Source organism: Oryctolagus cuniculus (genome assembly GCF_964237555.1).
Source record: "Oryctolagus cuniculus chromosome 16 unlocalized genomic scaffold, mOryCun1.1 SUPER_16_unloc_1, whole genome shotgun sequence".
NCBI lineage: Eukaryota > Metazoa > Chordata > Mammalia > Lagomorpha > Leporidae > Oryctolagus > Oryctolagus cuniculus.
This window is the reverse complement of record NW_027208201.1, coordinates 4976985-4999968: the sequence shown is the minus strand read 5'-3', so window position 1 is coordinate 4999968 and position 22984 is coordinate 4976985. Positions and strand designations below refer to the sequence as shown.

General features: G+C 38.4%; 1 protein-coding gene across 1 annotated transcript in view; it reads right to left on the bottom strand.

Annotated features, from left to right (window-relative positions):
* The window catches only part of LOC138847797 (vomeronasal type-2 receptor 116-like), a 33867-nt gene that overhangs the window by 4059 nt on the left and 6824 nt on the right, over positions 1-22984 (bottom strand). The window contains exons 4-5 of the mRNA XM_070067602.1: positions 12198-12458; positions 10663-10786 (exon numbers count right to left, since the gene is read on the bottom strand). Coding sequence (XP_069923703.1) covers positions 10663-10786; positions 12198-12458 — 385 coding nt within the window. The remainder of the gene's footprint in view (positions 1-10662; positions 10787-12197; positions 12459-22984) is intronic.

Sequence of the window (22984 nt, the reverse complement as noted above, 5' to 3'; positions counted from 1 at the left end):
TGTGAATGAAGGTGAAATAAAGACCTTTCACAACAAACAGAAATTGAAAGAATTTGTCGCCACTCATCAAGCCCTGCAAAAGATGCTTAAAGATGTGTTACACACAGAAACACAGAAACATGGACATCGATTTGAAAGAAGGTAAATGAAGGAAATCTCACAGCAAAAGATCACAGGAAGTTCAAAACATATATCAATTTGATGCAATCCCAATAGTTGATTTTGGCTTTGACTGTCTGTGCCTCCCGGGTCTTTTCCAGAAATTCTTTGCCTGTGCCAATATCTTGAAGGGTTTCTCCAATGTTCTCTAATAACTTCATGGTGTCAGGACGTAGATTTAGGTCTTTAATCCACGTTGAGTGGATCTTCGTGTAAGGTGTAAGGTAGGGGTCTTGCTTCATGCTTCTGCACGTGGAAATCCAGTTTTCCCAGCACCATTTATTGAATAGACTGTCCTTGCTCCAGGAATTGGTTTTGGATCCTTGATCAAATATAAGTTGGCTGTAGATGTTTGGGTTGATTTCAGGTGTTTCAATTCTTTTCCATTGGTCTATCCATCTGTTTCTGTACCAGTACCATGCTGTTTTGATTACAACTGCCCTGTAGTATGTCCTGAAATCTGGTATTGTGATGCCTCCGGCTTTGTTTTTGTTGTACAAGATTGCTTTAGCTATTCGAGGTCTCTTGTGCCTCCATATGAATTTCAGCATCATTTTTTCTAGATATGCGAAGAATGTCTTTGGTATCTTGATTGGGATTGCATTGAATCTATAAATTGCTTTTGGGAGAATGGACATTTTGATGATGTTGATTCTTCCAATCCATGAGCATGGAAGATTTTTCCATTTTTTGGTATCCTCTTCTATTTCTTTCTTTAAGGTTTTGTAATTTTCATTGTAGAGATCTTTAACGTCCTTGGTTAAGTTTATTCCAAGGTATTAGATTGTTTTTGTAGCTATTGTGAATGGGATTGATCTTAGCAGTTCTTTCTCAGTCATGGCATTGCTTTTGTAAACAAAGGCTGTTGATTTTTGTGCATTGATTTTATATCCTGCTACTTTGCCAAACTCCTCTATGAGTTCCAATAGTCTCTTAGTAGAGTTATTTGGATCCTCTAAGTACAGAATCATATCGTCTGCAAAGAGGGATAGTTTGACTTCTTCCTTCTTGATTTGTATTCCTTTGATTTCTTTTTCTTGTCTGATGGCTCTGGCTAAAACTTCCAGAACTATGTTAAATAGCAGTGGTGAGAGTGGGCATCCCTGCCTCGTGCCAGATTTCAGTGGAAATGCTTCCAACTTTTCCCCATTCAATAGGATGCTGGCTGTGGGTTTTTTATAAATTGCTTTGATTATGTTCAAGGTCACTAGCAATCAGGGAAATGCAAATCAAAAGCACAATGAGGTTTCACCTCACCCCGGTTAGAATGGCTCACATACAGAAATCTACCAACAACAGATGCTGACGAGGATGTGGGGAAAAAGGGACACTAACCCACTGTTGGTGGGAATGCAAACTGGTCAAGCCACTATGGAAATCAGTCTGTTAATGTGGTGAATCACATTGATTGATTTGCGAATGTTGAACCATCCCTGCATACCAGGGATGAATCCCACTTGGTCTGGGTGGATGATTTTCCTGATGTGTTGTTGTATTCTATTGGCCAGAATTTTATTGAGGATTTTTGCGTCTATGTTCATCAGGGATATTGGTCTGTAATTTTCTTTCAGTGCTGCATCTTTCTCTGGTTTAGGGATTAAGGTGATGCTGGCTTCATAGAAAGAATTTGGGAGGATTCCCTCTTTTTCGATTGTTCTGAATAGTTTGAGAAGAAATGGGATTAGTTCTTCTTTAAATGTCTGGTAGAATTCAGCAGTGAATCCATCTGGTCCTGGGCTTTTCTTTGTTGGGAGGGGAAACCTCCTGAAGTGAAATGGACACTATGAGAAATGGTGACTTGATCAGCATAGCCCTGACTGCAGATGGACAACTTAATACATTATCCCTCATAGTACGGTATATATATATATATATATATATATATATATATATATATATATTTTATCTTTTATTTAATGAATATAAATTTCCAAAGTACGACTCATGTGTTACAATGGCTTCCCCCCCATACCGTCCCTCCCACCCACAACCCCCCCTTCCCACTCCCTCTCCCCTTCCATTCACGTCAAGATTCATTTTCAATTATCTTAATATACAGAAGATCAGCCTAGCATACCTTAAGTAAGTATTTCAACAGTTTGCTCCCACACAGAAACATAAAGTGAAAAATAATAGATGATATTTTTAAATGATGATGAAATCAGATCAGACCTATTGTCATGTTTAATCCCAGTGAGAGTCAAGTTGGGAATTGATATTTTTTTTTTTACAGAAGATCAGTTTAGTGTACATTAAGTAAAGATTTCAATCGTTTGCACCCCCATAGAAACACCAAGTGAAATATACTGTTTGAGTACTTGTTATAGCATTAAGCCTCAGTGTACAGCACGTTAAGGACAGAGATCCTACATGAGGAGTAAGTGCACAGTGACTCCTGCCGTTGACTTCACAAATTGACACTCCTGTTTATGGCATCAGTAATCTCCCCATGCACCAGTTATGAGTTTCCAAGGCTATGGAAGCCCCCTGAGTTCTCCGACTCTTATCTTGTTTAGACACGGTCATAGTCAAAGTGGAGGTTCTCTCCTCCCTTCAGAGAAAGGTACCTCTCTCTTTGAAGACCTGTTCTTTCCACTGGGATCTCACTCACAGAGATCTTTTTGCCAGAGTGTCTTGGCTTTCCATGCCTGAAATACTCTCATGGGCTTTTCAGCCAGATCCGAGTGCCTTTAGGGTTGATTCTGAGGCCAGAGTGCTATTTAGGACATCCGCCATTCTATGAGTCTGCTGAGCATCTCACTTCCCATGCTGGACCACTCTCCCCTTTATCCATTCTATCGGTTGGTGTCAGCAGATACTAGACTTGCCCATGTGCTCCCCTTGACTCTCAGTCCTTTCATTATGATCAATTGTGAAATCAGTCTGGAGATTCCTCAGAAACCTGAATATAACCCTACCGTTCGACCCAGCCATCCCACTCCTTGGAATTTACCCAAAGGAGTTTAAATTGATAAAGAAAAAAGCGGTCTGCACACTAATGTTTATTGCAGCACAATTCACAATAGCCAAGACCTGGAACCAACCTAAATGCCCATCAATGGTAGACTGGATAAAGAAATTATGGGATATGTATTCTTTAGAATACTATACCGCAGTAAGAAACAACGAAATCCAGTCATTTGCAACAAAATGGAGGAATCTGGAACACATCATGCTGAGTGAAGTAAGCCAGTCCCAACGGGACAAATACCATATGTTCTCCCTGATCGGTGACAACTGACTGAACACCAAAAAGGAAACCTCCTGAAGTGAAATGGACACTATGAGAAATGGTGACTTGATCAGCATAGCCCTGACTGCTAATGGACAACTTAATACATTATCCCTCATAGTATTTTTTTTGTCTGTTCTACTTAATATGACTGGTTTAATTCTGTAATTATCACACAGTTATTCTTAAGTGTTGAAAATTAACGGAAATGTGATCCCTGTTAAACGTAAGAGTGGGAATAAGAGAGGGAAGAGATGTATAATTTGGGGCATGCTCGGGCTGACTTGCCCCAATTGGTAGAGTTGGAAACATACCAGGGGATTCCAATTCAATCCCATCAAGGTGGCATGTGCCAATGCCATCTCACTATTCCAAGTGATCAATTTCAGTTCACAATTGATCATAATGAAAGGACGAAGAGTCAAAGGGAGCACATAAACAAGTCTAGTACCTGCTAACACTCACCGATAGAATAAAGGGGAGAGTGATCCAACATGGGAAGTGAGATACTCAGCAGACTCATAGAATGGTGGATGTCCTAAATAGCACTCTGGCCTCAGAATCAGCCCTAAAGGCACTCGGATCTGGCTGAAAAGCCCATGAGAGTATTTCAGGCATGGAAAGCCAAGACACTCTGGCAAAAAGATCTTTGTGAGTGAGATCCCAGTGGAAAGAACAGGTCTTCAAAGAGGGAGGTGCCTTTCTCTGAAGGGAGGAGAGAACCTCCACTTTGACTATGACCTTGTCTAAACAAGATAAGAGTCGGAGAACTCAAGGGGCTTCCATAGCCTTGGAAACTCATGACCGGTGCATAGGGAGATTACTGATGCCATAAACAGGAGTGTCAATTTGTAAAGTCAACAACAGGAGTCACTGTGCACTTACTTCTCATGTAAGATCTCTGTCCTTAACGTGCTGTACACTGAGGCTTAATGCTATAACGAGTACTCAAACAGTATATTTCACTTTGTGTTTATATGGGGGTTTAAACGATTGAAATCTTTACTTAATGTACACTAAACTGATCTTCTGTAAAAAAAAAAAAATTATCAATTCCCAACTTGATTCTCACTGGGATTAAACATGACAATAGGTCTGATCTGATTTCATCATCATTTAAAAAAAATCATCTATTATATTTCACTTTATGTTTCTGTGTGGGAGCAAACTGTTGAAATCCTTACTTAAGGTATACTAAGCTGATCTTCTGTATATTAAGATAATCGAAAATGAATCTTGATGTGAATGGAAGGGGAGAGGGAGTGGGAAAGGGGAGGGTTGTGGGTGGGAGGGACGGTATTGGGGGGGAAGCCATTGTAACACATGAGTCGTACTTTGGAAATGTATATTCATTAAATAAAAGATAAAAAAAAACATATATCAGAAAATATCTTTGGCAAATGGCAGGGCAAAGCTACTACTTATCAATAGTCACATTGAACGTTAATGGCCTGAACTGTCCAAGTAAAAGACACCGATTGGCTGATTGGGTAAAGGAACAAAACCCATCTATTTGCTGCTTACAAGAAAGACATCTTTCCAATAAAGATCCATACAGACTGAAAGTGAAAGGCTGGAAAATGATATACCATGCCAACTGAAATGAAAAAAGAGCGGGCACAGCCATCTTAATATTGGACAACATAAACTTTAACACAAAAACTCTCAAGAGAGACAAAGAGGGGCACTATATAATGATTAAGGGATCAATTCAACAGGAAGATATAACGATTATCAATGTATATCCACCTAATTACAGGGCACCGGTTTATTTAAAAGATTTGTTGAGGGACTTAAAGGGAGACTTACACCCCAAAAAAGTACTGAGGGACTTCAATACTCCACTCTCAGAAACAGACAGATCAACAGGACAGAAGATCAACAAGAGGACAGTAGTTTTAAATGACATTATAGCCCAAATGGATCTAACAGATATCTACAGAACTTTTCATCCTACACAGAAAGCATTTACATTCTTCTCAGCAGTACATGGAACCTTCTCTAGCATTGACCACATACTAGGCCATAAAGCAAGTCTCAGCAAATTCAAAAGAATTAGAGTCATGCCATGCAGCTTCTCAGACCACAGTGGAATGAAGTAGGAAATTAGCAACTCAGGAATCCCCAGAGCATACGCAAACACATGGAGATTGAACAACATGCTCCTGAATGAACACTGGGTCATTCAAGAAATCAAAAGAGAAATCAAAACTTTTCTGGAAGTAAATGAGGATAACAGCACAACATACCAAAACTTATGGGATACAGCAAAAGCAGTGTTAAGAGGAAATTTATAGCAATAGCTGCCTACATCAAGAAATTGGAAAGGTACCAAATAAATGAGATTTCACTGCATCTCAAAGATCTAGAAAATCTGCAGCAAACCAGACCCAAATCTAGTAGGACAAGAGAAATAATTAAAATCAGAGAAGAAATCAACAGGATTGAATCCAAAAAAAATTACAAAAAATCAGACAAGAGAGGATCAGTTTTTTGAAAAAATAAACAAAATTGACACCCCATTGGCCCAAATAACTAAAAACAGAAGAGAAAACCCAAATCAATAAAATCAGAGATGAAAAAGGAAATGTAACAACAGACACCACAGAAATAAAAAGAATCATCAGAAATTACTACAAGGGTATATGAGTCGTACTTTGGAAATTTATATTCATTAAATAAAAGATAAAAAAAAAAAGAAAAGGAAAGCACCGTGAAAGAAAAAAAAAAGAAATTACTACAAAGACCTGTATGCCAGCAAACAGGGAAACCTATCAGAAATAGATAGATTCCTAGACACATGCAACCTACCTAAATTGAACCAGGAAGACATAGAAAACCTAAACACACCTATAACTGAGACAGAAATTGATACAGTAATAAAGGCCCTCCCAACAAAGAAAAGCCCAGGACCAGACGGATTCACTGCTGAATTCTACCAGACATTTAAAGAAGAACTAACTCCAATTCTTCTCAAACTATTCAGAATAATTGAAAAAGAGGGAATCCTCCCAAATTCTTTCTATGAAGCCAGCATCACCTTAATTCCTAAGCCAGAAAAAGATGCAGCATTGAAAGAGAATTACAGAACAATATCCCTGATGAACATAGATGCAAAAATCCTCAATAAAATTCTGGCCAATAGAATGCAACAACACATCAGAAAGATCATCTACCCAGACCAAGTGGGACTTATCCCTGGTATGCAGGGATGATTCAACAGTCGCAAATCAATCAATGTGATACACCACATTAACAGACTGCAGAAGAAAAACCATATGATTATCTCGATAGATGCAGAGAAAGCATTTGATAAAATACAACACCTGTTCATGATGAAAACTCTAAGCAAACTGGGTATGGAAGGAACATTCCTCAATACAATCAAAGCAATCTATGAAAAACCCACAGCCAACGTCCTATTGAATGGGGAAAAGTTGGAAGCATTTCCACTGAGATCTGGCACCAGACAGGGATGCCCACTCTCACCACTGCTATTCAATATAGTTCTGGAAGTTCTAGCCAGAGCTATTACGCAAGAAAAAGAAATTAAAGGAATAGAAATTGGGAAGGAAGAACTCAAACTATCCCTCTTTGCAGATAATATGATTCTTTATTTAGGGGACCCAAAGAACTCTACTAAGAGACTATTGGAACTCATAGAAGAGTTTGGCAAAGTGGCAGGATAGAAAACCAATGCACAAAAATCAACAGCCTTTGTATACACAGGCAATACCACGGATGAAAAAGAACTTCTAAGATCAATCCCATTCACAATAGCTACAAAAAAAATCAAATACATTGGTATAAACTTAACCAAGGATGTTAAAGACCTCTACGATGAAAATTAGAAAACCTTAAAGAAAGAAATAGAAGAGGATACCAAAAAATGAAAAACTCTTCTATGCTCATGGATTGGAAGAATCAGTATCATCAACATGTCCATTCTCCCAAAAGCAATTTACAGATTCAATGCAATCCCAATCAAGATACAGAAGACCTTCTTCTCAGATCTGGAAAAAATGATGCTGAAATTCATATGGAGGCACAAGAGAACTCGAATAGCTAAAGCAATCTTGTACAACAAAAACAAAGCTAAAGGCATCACAATACCAGATTTCAGGACATACTACAGGGCAGTTGTTATCAAAACAGCATGGTACTGGTACAGAAACAGATGGATAGACCAATGGAACAGAATAGAAACACCAGAAATCAATCCAAACATCTACAGCCAACTCATATTTGATCAAGGATCCAACACCAATTCCTGGAGCAAGGACAGTCTATTCAATAAATGGTGCTAGGAAAACCGGATTTCCACATTCAGAATCATGCAGCAAGACCCCTACCTTTCACCTTACACAAAAATTCACGCAACATGGATTAAAGACATAAATCTATGACCCAACACCATGAAATTACTAGAGAGCATTGGAAAAACCCTGCAAGATATACATACTGGCAAAGATCTTGGAAAATACCCCAGAAGCACAGGCAGTCAAAACCAAAATTGACTGTTGGTATTGCATCAAATTGAGAAGTTTCTGTACTGCAAAAGAAACAGTCACAAAAGTGAAGAGGCAACCGACAGAATGGGAAAAAATATTTGCAAACTATACAAAGATAAAGGGTTGATATCCAGAATCTACAAAAAAATCAAGAAACTCCATAAAAACAAAACCAACAACCCAATTAAGAGATGGGCCAAGGACCTCAATAGACATTTTTCAAAAGAGGAAATCCAAATGGCCAACAGGCACATGAAAAAATGTTCAAGGTCACTAGCAATCAGAGAAATGCAAATCAAAACCACAATGAGGTTTCACCTCACCCCAGTGAAAATGGCTCACATACAGAAATCTACCAACAACAGATGCTGGCAAGGAAGTGGGGAAAAAGAGACACTAACCCACTGTTGGTGGGAATGCAAACTGGTCAAGCCAATATGGAAGTCAGTCTGGAGATCCCTCAGAAACCTGAAGATAACCCTACCATTCGACCCAGCCATCCCACTCCTTGGAATTTACCCAAAGGAAATGAAATTGGCAAACAAAAAAGCTGTCTGCACATTAATGTTTATTGCAGCTCAATTCACAATAGCCAAGACCTGGAACCAACCTAAATGCCCATCAACGGTAGACTGGGTAAAGAAATTATGGGATATGTACTGTTTAGAATACTATACCGCAGTAAGAAACAACGAAATCCAGTCATTTGCAACAAAATGGAGGAATCTGGAACACATCATGCTGAGTGAAGTAAGCCAGTCCCAAAGGGACAAATACCATATGTTCTCCCTCATCGGTGACAACTGACTGAACACCAAAAAGGAAACCTGTTGTAGTGAAATGGACACTATGAAAAACTGTGACTTGATCAGCATAGCCCAGAATGTTAATGAACAACTTAATATGTTATCCCTCTTAGTATTTTTTGTCTGTTCTTCTTAATACTACTGGTTTAATTCTGTAATTAATACACAGTTATTCTTAAGTGTTGAAATTTAACTGAAATGTGATCCCTGTTAAACATAAGAGTGGGAATAAGAGAGGGAAGAGATGTACAATTTGGGACATGCTCAAGCTGAATTACCTCAAACGGTAGAGTTAGAAACATACGAGGGGACTCCAAATCAATCCCATCAAGGTGGCATGTACCAATGCCATCTCACTAGCCCAAGTGATCAATTTCAGTTCACATTGATCATAATGAAAGGACTAAGAGTCAAAGGGAGCACATAAACAAGTCCAGTACCTGCTAATACTAACCGATAGAATAAATAAAGGGGAGAGTGATCCAACAAGGGAAGCAAGATAACTCAGCAGACTCATAGAATGGCGGATGTACTAAACAGCACTCTGGCCTCAGAATCAGCCCTAAAGGAATTCCCATCTGGCTGAAAAGCCCATGAGAGTATTTCAGGCATGGAAAGCCAAGACACTCTGGCAAAAAAAAAAAAAAAAAAAAAAAAAAAAAAAAAAAAAAAAAAAACAAAACACCTAAATGAAAGATCTCTGGGAGTGAGATCCCAGTGGAAAGAACAGGTCTTCAAAGAGGGAGGTACCTTTCTCTGAAGGGAGGAGAGAACCTCCACTTTGACTATGACCTTGACTAAAAACAAGATAAGAGTCAGAGAACTCAAGGGGCTTCCATAGCCTTGGAAACTCATGACTGGAGCATGGGGAGATTACTGATGCCATAAGCAAGGGTGTCACTGTGCACATACTCCTCATGTAGGATCTCTGTCCTTAATGTGCTGTACATTGTGATTTAATGCTATAACTAGTACTCAAACAGTATTTTTCACTTTGTGTTTCTATGTGGGTGCAAACTGTTGAAATCTTTACTTAAGGTATGCTAAACTGATCTTCTGTATATAAAGAGAATTGAAAATGAATCTTGATGTGAACAGAAGGGGCTAGGGAGAGGGAAAGGGGGTTGCACTTCAGAGGGAAGTTATGGGGGGGAAGCCATTGTAATCCATAAGCTGTACTTTGGAAATTTATATTCATTAAATAAAAGTTAAAAAAGGAATGCAATAATTATATAATGAAATATTTGCAATAGCTTTGTGCTTATCATGTGTGTATAAACATGTATTCGTTCAAGACTTCTAGACACCAACAGGAAGCCTAGGTGATTACACATCTTATATGTCTTAGAACATAATGTGTTCGGCCGGCGCCATGGCTCACTAGGCTAATCCTCTGCCTTGCGGCACTGGCACACCAGGTTCTAGTCCCGGTCGGGGTGCCGGATTCTGTCCTGGTTGCCCCTCTTCCAGGCCAGCTCTCTGCTGTGGCCAGGGAGTGCAGTGGAGGATGGCCCAAGTGCTTGGGCCCTGCACCTGCATGGGAGACCAGGAGAAGCACCTGGCTCCTGCCTTCGGATCAGCACGGTGCGGCCATTGGAGGGTGAACCAGCGGCAAAGGAAGACCTTTCTCTCTGTCTCTCTCTCTCTCACTGTCCACTCTGCATGTCAAAAAATTAAAAAAGAAGAATATAATGTGTTCTACCTGCAAATCAGAGAAGAATACTGTCTTATCTAGCACTTTCAGATATATTTTAGAAGGAATATCACAAGACAACAGCTTACACATAAAGAAGTAGCAGTAATAATCATGCATGGATATACTTAATGAATTTGAATAAGCAGGAATTGAGAACAACGGTGCAGTATGAAATCACTGCAAATCTCTTTGGTTTCTTTTTTATTGAGAAATAATTAGGACAGTAAAGCTGTCAATCTGAAATTTTGTATTTTCTACCTGTCTGATTGGAAACATCTCTCTCTGGACAAAAAACACAAGTATAGCAACAGACAGGTCTTCCTTCCTGTGACATTTTCCGAAATCCTGGACCACAGCTCTGGCTACACACAGATTGGGGAGTCTGAAGGAAAAAGAAAAGCATTGATCATGGTTTTCCATATTATCAGCCATTATAATGGGTGTCAATACTTCCCTCCTTACAGCATAACACTGACCTTCAACTGAAGGCCATGACTATGACATTTAATGCAGGTTTCTATGATCATCACTCCCACCTCATCGTTTCTTTATCAAGTATTACAAAAATACCTTATCAGTTTTATTTCATATAATATCAGTTAGATCCCTTGGGCATTGTCATACGTATCAACTCACTTTATCTAAAATCTTTAAAATGCATTATTCTATGTGGTAAAGGAATATGGGAATAGTAACTGCAAGAAGATGAATAAGTCAACCCATTATGTACTTCTACTTATCATGCATGAAAATATAACAAGGGCAGGGCTGGCGCTGTGGCTGAATAGGCTAATCCTCCACATAACGGAGCTGGCACACTGGGTTCTAGTCCTGGTTGGGGTGCCGGATTCTGTCCCGGTTGCCCCTCTTCCAGGCCAGCTCTCTGCTGTGGCCAGGGAGTGCAGTGGAGGATGGCCCAAGTGCTTGGGCCCTGCACCCCATGGGAGACCAGGAGAAGCACCTGGCTCCTGCCTTCGGATCAGCCCAGTGCACTGGCCACAGTGGCCATTGGAGGATGAACCAACGGCAAAGGAAGACCTTTCTCTGTCTCTCTCTCACTGTCCACTCTGCCTGTTTATATATATATATATATATATATATATATATATATATATAAAACAAGGGGGGCCAGTCTTGTGGTGTAGCAGATTAAATCACCTCCTGCTGCACTAGCATCCCATATGGGCACCATTTCTAATCCCAGCTGCTCCACTTCCAATCCACCTCCCTGCTAACATGCCTTGGAAAGCAGCAGAGAATGGACCAAGTGTTTGGACCCCTGACCCACATGAGTGACCCAGAAGAGGTCCCTGGCTCTTGACTTTGGACCTGCCCAGCCCTGCCTGTTGTCCATTTGGGGAATAAACCAGCAGACAGAAGAGATCTCCCCCCACTTCTCTCCTCTCTAACTCTGCCATTCAAATAAAAAATTTTAAAAAATTAAAAAAAGAAAGACTGTGACTTATGAGATTAAAAAGTTGAGATTATATACAGAGATATATTAAAGATCTATATATCTATACCTGGGTCTCTGCCTCTATTCATTAACTTCGTCTAGTTTTAACTCAACTGCTACACCAATAATTATGACAAAACTGAAAAGGTAAGGCTATGCACTCATGCTCTTCTGATAGGTGTTAGCTCAGGATATGTGTAAGGAACACCATCAGTTAAGTGCCAAGATGGGAAATGGGAATCACATGGTCACTTCACACTTAATCTCCCAAGGCTCTACTCAGATCTCTACTCAGATCTCTCTGTAGTAGTTATCCAATATAAAAAGAAAACTGCACCTTTTTGAATCCAACAGGCCATTCTATAATGTCTTCATTGATCAGCAAATCTTGGTCATGTGGACTCTTAGAGGAAAATTCTCCAATTTTAACCAGCAACCGAAATCCAGCAGGAAAATTTACAATGTTCTGAATATCATAATGTACCACATGGTGTCTTGTTTCATGGAAAGACACATCATCTCCAGCACGGTTTGTAAACTGGATTTTCCTCAGGATTGGATGAAGCTGGAGAACAGGAATAAGTGGAAACAGGGAGACCTTTCAAATTAGAGGGAGATGTATATGCACTGAACAAGCATTTTCTACCCTCCTCTCTATGTTCCAGGTTTAATTCTTTGGATGGTCAACAACTTCTAGTGAAGAGAACATTTGTTCCCCGCCCCCCAAATATAAAAGTAGAATGGTTGTATCCAGTCAGAAAAATTGTAGTTTGTGGGGTTCAGAGGGGAACTATTGCAAGGCTCTGCTGCAGCCAGAAGGTTTAGGTGGGGCTTTATGGAAGCTAACCCTAATATAACCAATTGAGTACAACATGGTTGGTCTTTTAAATACCTTGACAGTTGTGATATGTCACAGATATGTGCATACACAGGGCCTTCATAAGGTTCAAAAATAGAATGAAATATCAGTTATTTTGATTGAAAAATTAGATATCTATGCATGCTAATTTCATCATATACATTTTCCATGAACTGACTCAAGACCCCTCTTAGCACTGAGATCCATATTTATAAAAATGTGCGCATGTCCTCTATATATGCAACGATACATAGATATATGTATTTATATCTTAACAGAGTTTGAAATAATACATGAGTGTCTTTTCTCTAAATATTTTGGGTCACTTTTTATGGTAAGTGTGGTTATCTTTGACATTGCAGGTAGGACTGTATGGCCAAAAACAAAATTTAAAATATACTGATGGTCCTGAGGTTACCGATAGTATATGTTAACCGTTGACATTCTGGTTACAACACACCTGCTGCAGGATAAAACTAAGTTTTTATATTTAAATAGCTATCAATTAATTCTTAAATAATTTTCAGAAGATTTCCAAATAATCCATAGTTATTTCTGTGGAAGAATTCTTCATAATTCTGTTTACTTTTCTAAAGTGTGAATCTAATCACAAATAAAAATAAAACACTCAGCCGGCGCCGTGGCTCAATAGGCTAATCCTCCACCTTGTAGCGCCAGCACACCTTTCTCTCTCTCTCTCTCTCTCTCTCTCTCTCACTTTCCACTCTGCCTCTCAAAAAAATAAAAAGTAAAATAAAAAATAAAACACTCCTATAAGTAAAATAGAAGATAGATTATGAAGTGAACTTTCTGATGTTAATTTTTACAGATACATATTTGTCTTCTACATAACACACCTATTTGTTCAACAAATTTATTCATCTATTTGTACTTTTCACATGCAAACAGAACTTCCTAAATATATTCTATATATGGGGAAAGAGTAGATTCAAACAAGCTGTGATGAAAATCCAGGCAAAACCATCTGTAACCCAGAAGGCATATCCTGTGCTAACATGCATCCTCAGTAGTCTCGTACATAAGAAATATGACCACAATTTCTGCTCCTTCATTCTTGCAGATTTTGTAACACACTGTATTTCTCAGAGTCATCTTAAAGGGAGTCTTAGACCCCAATACAATAGTACTTGGGGAATTCAATACTCCACTCTCAGAAATAGACACAGCAACAGGACAGAAGATCAACCAGGATACAGTAGATTTAAATGACACTATAGCCCAAATGGATCTAACAGATATATACAGAACTTTCAAGCCTACAGCTGAAGATTTTACATTCTTCTCAGCAGTGCATGGAACCTTCTCTAGGATATTATGTAGAACTCATTTCTACTTTCAAAAAATGTATCTCCTAAGCACATAGGCCACAGTGTATACAGAAATACAAATGTAATAACTACTATCCAATATGGCCATATATTCTGGTTTTTGCATAATTTCAAAAAATTTGACCCATTTGTTTATCTTTGTTTTCTCATGACTTGCATTCGAATTCTTGAAGCACTTTGTCCTGCGTAACATATCAGATGAAGTTCAATAGAAATCCCTGAAAAAGTAAGTCAACAAACAGAAGAGAATAAATGTAATGGGCTCTTAACTCCAGAAATCGATCCATGCATCCACAACCAACTTATATTTGACAAAAGAACTAAAATAAATCCCTGAAGAAGGCACAATCTCCTCAACAAATTGTGCTGGGGAAACTGGATCTCCACTTACAGAAGTGTAAAATTAGACCCATACCTTACAACGTACACAAAAACACACTCAAAATGGATCAAAGGCCTAAATCTATGACCCAATACCATCAAATTACGAGAGAACATTGGGGAAATTCTGCAAGACTTCGGCATAGGCAAAGACTCTTGAAAAGACCCCAGAAGCACAGGCAATCAAAGCCAAGATTAACAAATGAGATTACATCAAGCCAAAAAGCTACTGCACTCGAAAGGAAACACTCAGCAAAATGGAGAGGCTATCAACAGATGGGAGAAAGTATTTGCAAACTATGCAACTGATAAGGGGTTAACATGCAGTATCTATAAAGAGCTTAAGAAATTCAACAACAAAAAATACAACCCCATTAAGAAAGAAATGGGCAAAGGACTTGAATAGGTATTTTTCAAAAGAGGAAAATCAAATTGCCAACAGACACTTAAAAATATGCTCAGGATCACTAGACATCAGGGAAATGCCAATCAAAACCACAATGAGGTTTCACTTCACTCCTGTTAGAATGGCTCTCTTAAGAAATCCACCAGCAACAAAATCTGTAATTAAAATTAGAGAAGAAATCAACAAATTTGAATCTAAAAAACATTACCAAATATCGGCAATACGAAGAGGTACTTTTAAAAAAAATAAACAAAATTGACAAACCATTGACCCAACTAACCAAAAAAAGGAGAGAGAAGACCGAAATCAATAAAAATAGAGATGAAAAAGGGAAATTTAACAACAGACACCACAGAAATTCAAAGAGGTAGCGGAAATTACTTCAAAGAGTTGTATGCCAACAAATTGGGAAATCTAGCAGAAATGGATAGATTCCTGGACACCTAAGACCTACCTTGAACCATGAAGATATAGAAAACCTAAACAGACACATAATGAAGACAGAAATTGAATCAGTAATAAAGGCCCTCACAACAAAGAAAAGCCCAGGACCAGATGCATTCACTGCTGAATTCTACCTGAAATGTAAAGAACCAACTCCAATCCTTCTCAAGCTATTCAAAACAATTGAAACAGAGGGATCCTCCCAAATTCTTTCTATGAAGCCAGCATCACCTTAATTCCTAAACTTAAACATGATGCAACATTGAAAGAGAATTACAGAACAATTACCCTGATGGACATGGACACAAAAATCCTCAATAAGATTCTAGCCAATAGAATGCAACACCACATCAGAAATATCATCCACCCAGACCACCTGGGATTTATCTTTGGTATGTAGGGATGGTTCAGCATTCACAAATCAAACAATGTGATATACCACATTAACAACCTGCAGAAGAAAACCATATGATTATCTCAATAGATGCAGAGAAAGCATTTGAAAAAATACGAAACCCTATCATGATGAAAAACTCTAAGTAAACCGTGTATAGAAGGAACACTCCTCAACACAACAAAGGAAATTTATGACAAACACACGGCCAGCATTCTACTCAGTGGAGAAAAGTTGCAAGCATTCCCACTGAAATCCAGTACCAGACAGGGATGCCCATTCTCATCATTGCTATTTCATACAGTATTAGAAGTTTTAACCAGAGCCATTAGGCAAAAAAAGAAAAGAAATCAAGGGGATACAAATTGGGAAGGAAGAAGTCAAACTATCCCTCTTTGCAGATGATATGATTCTTTATTTAGAGGATCCAAAGAACTCTACTAAGAGATTATTGGAACTCATAGAAGAGTTTCTCAAAGTTCCAGGATATAAAATCAATGTACAAAAATCAATAGCCTTTGTATACACAGGCAATGCCACAGCTAAGAAAGAAATTCTAAGATCAATACCACTCACAATAGCTAAAAAAAAAATCAAATATCTTGGAGTAAACTTAACCAAGGATGTCAAAGAACGCGATGATGAGAATTATAAAACTTTAAAGAAAGAAATAGAAGAAGATACCAAAAAATGAAGAAATTTTACATGGTTGTGGATTGGAATCATCAATATCATCAAAATGGCCATTCTTCCAAAATCAATTTATAGATTCAATGTGATACCAATCAAAATATCAAAGATGTTGTTCTCAGATTTGGAAAAAAGAAATGCTGAAATTCATATGGAGGCATAGGAGACCTCGAATAGCCAAAGCAATCTTATACAACAAAAACAGAGCTAGAGGCATCCCAATAACAGATTCAAGACATACTACAGGGCAGTTATAATCAAAATTGCCTAGTACTGGTACAAAAATAGATGGATAGACCAATGGAACAGAACAGAAACACCTGAAATCAATCCAAACATCTATAACCAACTTCTATTTTCTAAGATTTATTTAATTTATATGAAATGCAGAGTTACAGAGAGAGTCAGAGACAATAGAGAGAGGTCTTCCATCTGCTGGTTCACGCCCCAGATGGCCGCAACTGCTAGAGCAGTGCCAATCCGGAGCCAGGAGAAGGAGCTTCTTCCAGATCTCCAACAGAGAGGCAGAAGCCCAAAGACTTGAGCCATCTTCTACTGCTTTCCCAGGACATAGCAGAGAGCTGGATCAGAAGAGGAGCAGCTGAGACTAGAAACAGTGCCCATATGAGATGCCAGTGCTTCAGGATAGGGCTTTAACCCACTGTGCCACAGCACCGGCCCCCCAACTTATTTTTGATCAAGGAGTTAAAACCAATTCCTGGAGCAAGAACAGTTTATTCAACAAATGGTGCTGCGGAAACTGAATTTCCACACTTTACACCTTACACAAAAATCCCTCCAACATGGATTAAAGATCTAAATTTATGACCTGACACCATCAAATTATTAGAGAACTTTGGAGAAAACCTGCAAGACGTAGGCACAGGCCAAGACTTCTTGGAAAAGACCCCAGAAGCACAGGAAGTCAAAGCCAAAATTAACAACTGGGATTACATCAAATTGAGAAGTTTATGTAATGCAAAAAAAAGTCGGGAAACTGAAGAGGCAACCAACAGAATGGGAAAAAAAATGTTTGCAAACTATGCAACTGATAAAGAATCAATAGCCAGAATCTACAAAGAGATAAACTAACTCCACCACAATAAAACAACCCACTTAAGACATGGGCCAAGGGCCTAAACAGACGTTCTTCAAAAGAGGAAATCAAAATGGTCAACAGACACATGAAAAAATGTTCAGGATCACTAGCCATCAGGGAAACGCAAATCAAAACCACAATGTGGTTTCGCCTCATCCAGTTTAGAATGGATTTCATAGAGAAATCAATGAACAACAGATGCTGGTGAGGATATGAGGAAAAAGGCACACTAATGCACTTTTGGTGAGAATGCAAACTGGAAAAGTCACTATGGGGGTTGGGGCTGTGGCACGGCAGGTTAACGCCCTGGCCTAAAGCACCAGCAACCCATATGGGTGCCAGTTGGAGACTAGCTCCTCCACTTCTGATCCAGCTCTCTGCTATGGCCTGGGAAAGCAGTAGAAGATGGTCTAAGTCCTTGGACCTCTGCACCCATGTGGGAGACCTGGAAGAAGCTCCTGGCTCCTGGCTTCAAAACAGTGCGGCTCTACCCTTGTGGCCAACTGGAGAGCATACCATTGGATGTAAGACCCTCTCTCTCTCTCTCTCTTTCTCTCTCTCTCTCTCTAAATATAGCCCTACCCTATGACCCAGCCATCCTACTCCTCGAAATTTACCCTAGGGAATTTAAATTGGCAAAAAAAAAGAGCTCAATGTTTATCTCAGCTCAATTAACAATAGCTAAGACTTTGAATCAACCTAGTTGCCCATCAATGGAAGAATGCTTAAAGAAATTATTGGATATTTACTCTATAGAATACTAACAGCAGATAAAAAAAAGAATAAAAGTGAAATCCGGTCATTTGAAAGAAAATGGAGGAATCTGGAAAACCTCATGCTGAGTGAAATAAGCCATTCCCAAATGGATAAATATCATAGGTTCTCCCTGATCCGTGACAACTAACAGCACCAAAGGGGAAACCTGTTGAAGTGAAATGGACACTATGAGAAATAGTGACTTGATCAGCTCCTGTCCTGACTGTTGAGGTACAATGTCATACTTTATCCATTTTAGTATTTTTTGTTCTAGTACTATTGGTTGAACTCTGTAATTAACACACAATTATTCTTAGGTGTTTAAATTTTAACTGAAAAATGATCATGTTAAATATAAGAGTGGGAATAAGAGAGGGAGGAAATGTACAAGTAGGGACATGCTCAATCGGACTTGCCCCAAATGGTGGAGTTAGAAATATACCAGGTATTCCAATTCAATCCCATCAAGGTGGCATGTACCAATGCCATCTCACTAGTCCAAGTGATCAATTTCAGTTCAAAATTGATCACACTGATAGGTCTAAGAGTCAAAGGGATCACACAAACAAGACTAGTGTCTGCTAATACTAACTGATAGAATAAAAAAGGGAGGGAACGATCCTTCATGGGAAGTGGGATACACAGCAGACTCAGAATGGCAGATGTCCTAAGTAGCACTCTGGCCTCAGAATCAGCCCTTAAGGCATTTGGATATGGCTGAAGAGCCCATGAGAGTATTTCAGGCATGGAAAGCCAAGACACTCTGGAAAAAAAAAAAACCTAAATCAAAGATCTCTGCGAGTGATATCCCAGTAAAAAGAACAGGCCATCAAAGAAGGAGGTACCTTTCTCTGAAGGGAGGAGAGAACTTCCACTTTGACTATGACCTTGTCTAAACAAGATCAAAGCCTGTGAACTCAAAAGGCTTCCATAGCCTTGGAAATTCATGACTGGAGCATGGGGAGATTACTGATGCCATAAACAAGAGTGTCAAATTGTTAAGTCAACAACAGGAGTCACTGTGTACTTACTTCTCATGTGGGATCTGTCCTTAATATGTTGTCCAATGTGAAGTAATGCTATAACTAGTACTGAAACAGTATTTTACACTTTGTGTTTCTGTGTGGGTGCAAACTGATGAAATATTTACTTAATATATACTAAATCGATCTTCTGTATATAAAGATAATTGAAAAATGAATCTTGATGTGAATGGAATGGGAGAGGGAATGGGAGATGGGAGGGGTGCAAGTGGGAGGGAAATTATTGGGGGGAAAGCCATTGTAATCCATAAACTGTACTTTGGAAATTTATATTTACTAAATAAAAAAAAATTTGCACCTAGAAAAATAAATAAATTATTGGATATATACTCTATAGAATACTAACAGCGGCAAAAATTAAATAAATAAAAGTGAAATCTGGTCATTTGCAACAAAATGGAGGAATCTGGAAAACATCATGCTGAGTGAAATAAGCCAGTCCCAAATGGATAAATATCATAGGTTCTCCCTGACCTGTGACAACCAACTGAGCACCTAAAAGGAAACCTGTAGGAGTGAAACTGACACTATAAGAAGAAATGACTTGATCAGCGCTTGTCATGACTGTCAAGGAACAGCTTTCTATTTTATTCTTTTTAGTATTTTCTTTTTCTTCTTAATACCATTGGTTGAACACTTTACTTAACACACATTTATTCTTAGGTGGTTAAATCCAATTGAAAATTTATCCCTCTTTAAAATAGGAGTGGGAATATAGAGGGGGGAGATGGACAGTTCAGCACACGTTCCTTGGAGTTATCCCTAAGGGTAAAGCTAAAAACTTCCCATGGGACTCCAAATCTCATTAAGTTGGCAGGTACCAATGCCACCTTATTAGTTAAAGTGATCAGTTTAAGTTCATAAATGATCATAAAGATAGGATTAAGTGCCAAAGAAAAATGTCTGCTAATAACAATTCATAGAATTAACAGGGAGAGAACGATTCAACATGGAAAGCAGGCCACATAGCAGACTCATAGAATGGCAAATGCCCTAAACAGCACTCTGGCCTCAGAATCAGCCCTTTAGGCATTCAGATCTGTCTAGAAAGCTCAGGAGAGCATTTCAGGCATGGAAATCCAAGTCACTGTGGCAAAAATATACCTTTCATGAAAGATCTTTGTGACTGAGATCCCGGTGGAAAGGAGGCCATCAAAAGAGCAGGTAACTTTCTCTGAAGGGAGAAGAGAATTTCCACTTTGACTATGGCCTTGTCTAAACTCAAGAAGCATCCATAGCCTTGGTAGCTCATGACAAGAGCCTCGGTTGATCACTGACATCATAAATAAGACTGTCAATTGTTAAATCAACAACAGGAATCACTCTACACTTGTTCCCCATGTAGGGTCTCTGTCCTTAATGTATTGTACTATGAGAATTAACAGTAAAACTAGTCTTCAAACAGTACTTTATCCTCTGTGTGTTTGTGTGGGTGCAAACTGTTGAAATCTTTACTTTTAGTACAGAGTTGATCTTCTGTATATAAAGATAATTAAAAATAAATCAATGAAGAATGGGATGGGAGCACTAGTAAGTGGTGGGATTGTTTGGGATTGTTTGGGATTGTAGGAGGGTGGGTATGGGGGGAAGAACCACAGAAGTTGTACTTTGAAAATTTATATTTATTAAATAAAAGCTTTCTATTAAAAAAAACCTGAATACAGACCTACCATATGATCCAGCCATCCCACTCCTGGGAATTTACCCAAACAGTGCCCATATGGGATGCTGGCACTGCAGGCGGTGGCTCTACCCACTGTACCATAGAGCTGTCCCTCTCTTCCTATATCTTTAAACTTCTGCTTCACACAGTATTGAGATCATCACTTATGATACTGTAAAAGTTTTTAAAATATCAAATCAGAGTATACTATGAGGTGATCTTTACATAGATTATGTCATATCTGTATATGTGCAGGAATTATCCACGTAGGTAGGTTAATCCTCTGTTGATAGAGTAGTAGTATTACATTAATGTCATCTGTTAATATCTTCTGTATAACTATAATTTTGGCCTTTCATTTTGACAATATACATGACTTGTTTTAGACCATAGGATTTTAGCAAGTGTAACATACATAGTAGCTTGTAAAGCAAATGTGTATTTCCCTTAACTTTTTGTGTGATTGGGATTAATGCATTTATAGCTCTCCTATGTCATCAGAATAAGCCCAGGTTATCCTGCTGGTAAACAAATGACCTCGTGGAGCATAGCTAACCCATCTGAGATGATGCACTCTTGAGTTACCTAACCCTAAACTGACACATCACTTAACTGAAGATCCATGAATAAGCCCACCAAGATTGGACAAGGATGCTTTGTAACAGTAGAACGGTATGGATGACTCATACCCAGTAGAAAAAAAAACAAATAATTATACTGTCATTAAGTTCTGGTGTGGTTTTTTACTCAACAGCTGTTAACTGATAGAATTACTTTTGTGAAGCACCTAACAGATATGATAAAATTGCTCATTCACATTTCAGTAGTTGGTCTTCTGTATATAAAGTCAATCAAAAATGAATCTTAATGGAAAATGGGATGGGAGAGGGAGTGGGAGGTAGGATTGCAGTGGGGGTGGAAGGGTGGGAATGGGGGGAAGAAATACTATATCCCCAAAAGCTGTACATATGGAAATTTGTATTCATTAAATAAAAACCTTCAAAAAATAAAATCATTATGAAAACATAAAAAAAAAACCTGAATACAGACCTACCATATGATCCAGCCATCCCACTCCTGGGAATTTACCCAAACCAAAAGAAATCAGCACCTGAAGGAGTTATCTGTACCCTCATGTTCATTACAGCACAATTTTCAATAGCTAAGATATGGATTCACCCCAGACATCCATCAACTGTCGACTGGATAAAGGAATTATGGCATATATACACTATGGCATACTACTCAGCTGAAAAAAATGAAACCCTGCCTTTTGCAATGGTGCAACTGGAAACCATTATACTTAGTGAAATAAGCCAGTCCCAAAAAGATAGATACCATATTTTCTCTGAACCAAGGTAACTATTACAGTACCTGAAATATAATGTATTGGAGTGAAACAAACATTTTGAGATTTAATAATGGTTTACAACCCTTGTCTCTTCTGCTGAAGAAGAGAGAGGTTTTTCCTTCACACTATTTGTTGAACTCTTTTACTTAGTGTAGGGTTAACCATACGATCATTAATAAACTGGAAATAGATCTTTGCAAAAATTAAGAGTTGGAATTGGAGAGGGAGGAGGGGGATGAGTTGGAGTGTGAGCAGGAGAGAGGCTAGGAGGGGAATTATCACTATGTTCCTAAATTGTATACATAAAATACATGAAACCTATATAACATAAATAAAATTTCTTTTAAAATAATGGGTTCTGATAAAGATGAGAATTATTCACTAAAATATTTTCAGAGACTAAACTTAATAGTACAGATCTAATTATATGTTCATTTTACTTATTGTTTGTATGCATTTTTAAATATAAACATAAATGAGTGACATAGGTATCCTGAGATTTGATTCTTATTTATAGCCCACATAGACTATACTCCTGAGAAAGTGATCTACTTACTACTGGTTAAATTCCTTCTTTAGTAGAGGTTTAAGCATATGATTATAAAGTAAGCTGAAAGTATGTTATCACAAAAATTAAAAGAAATATAAAAGAAGGAGGATGAAGGGTGGGAGTGAGGGAGAAAGGGTGG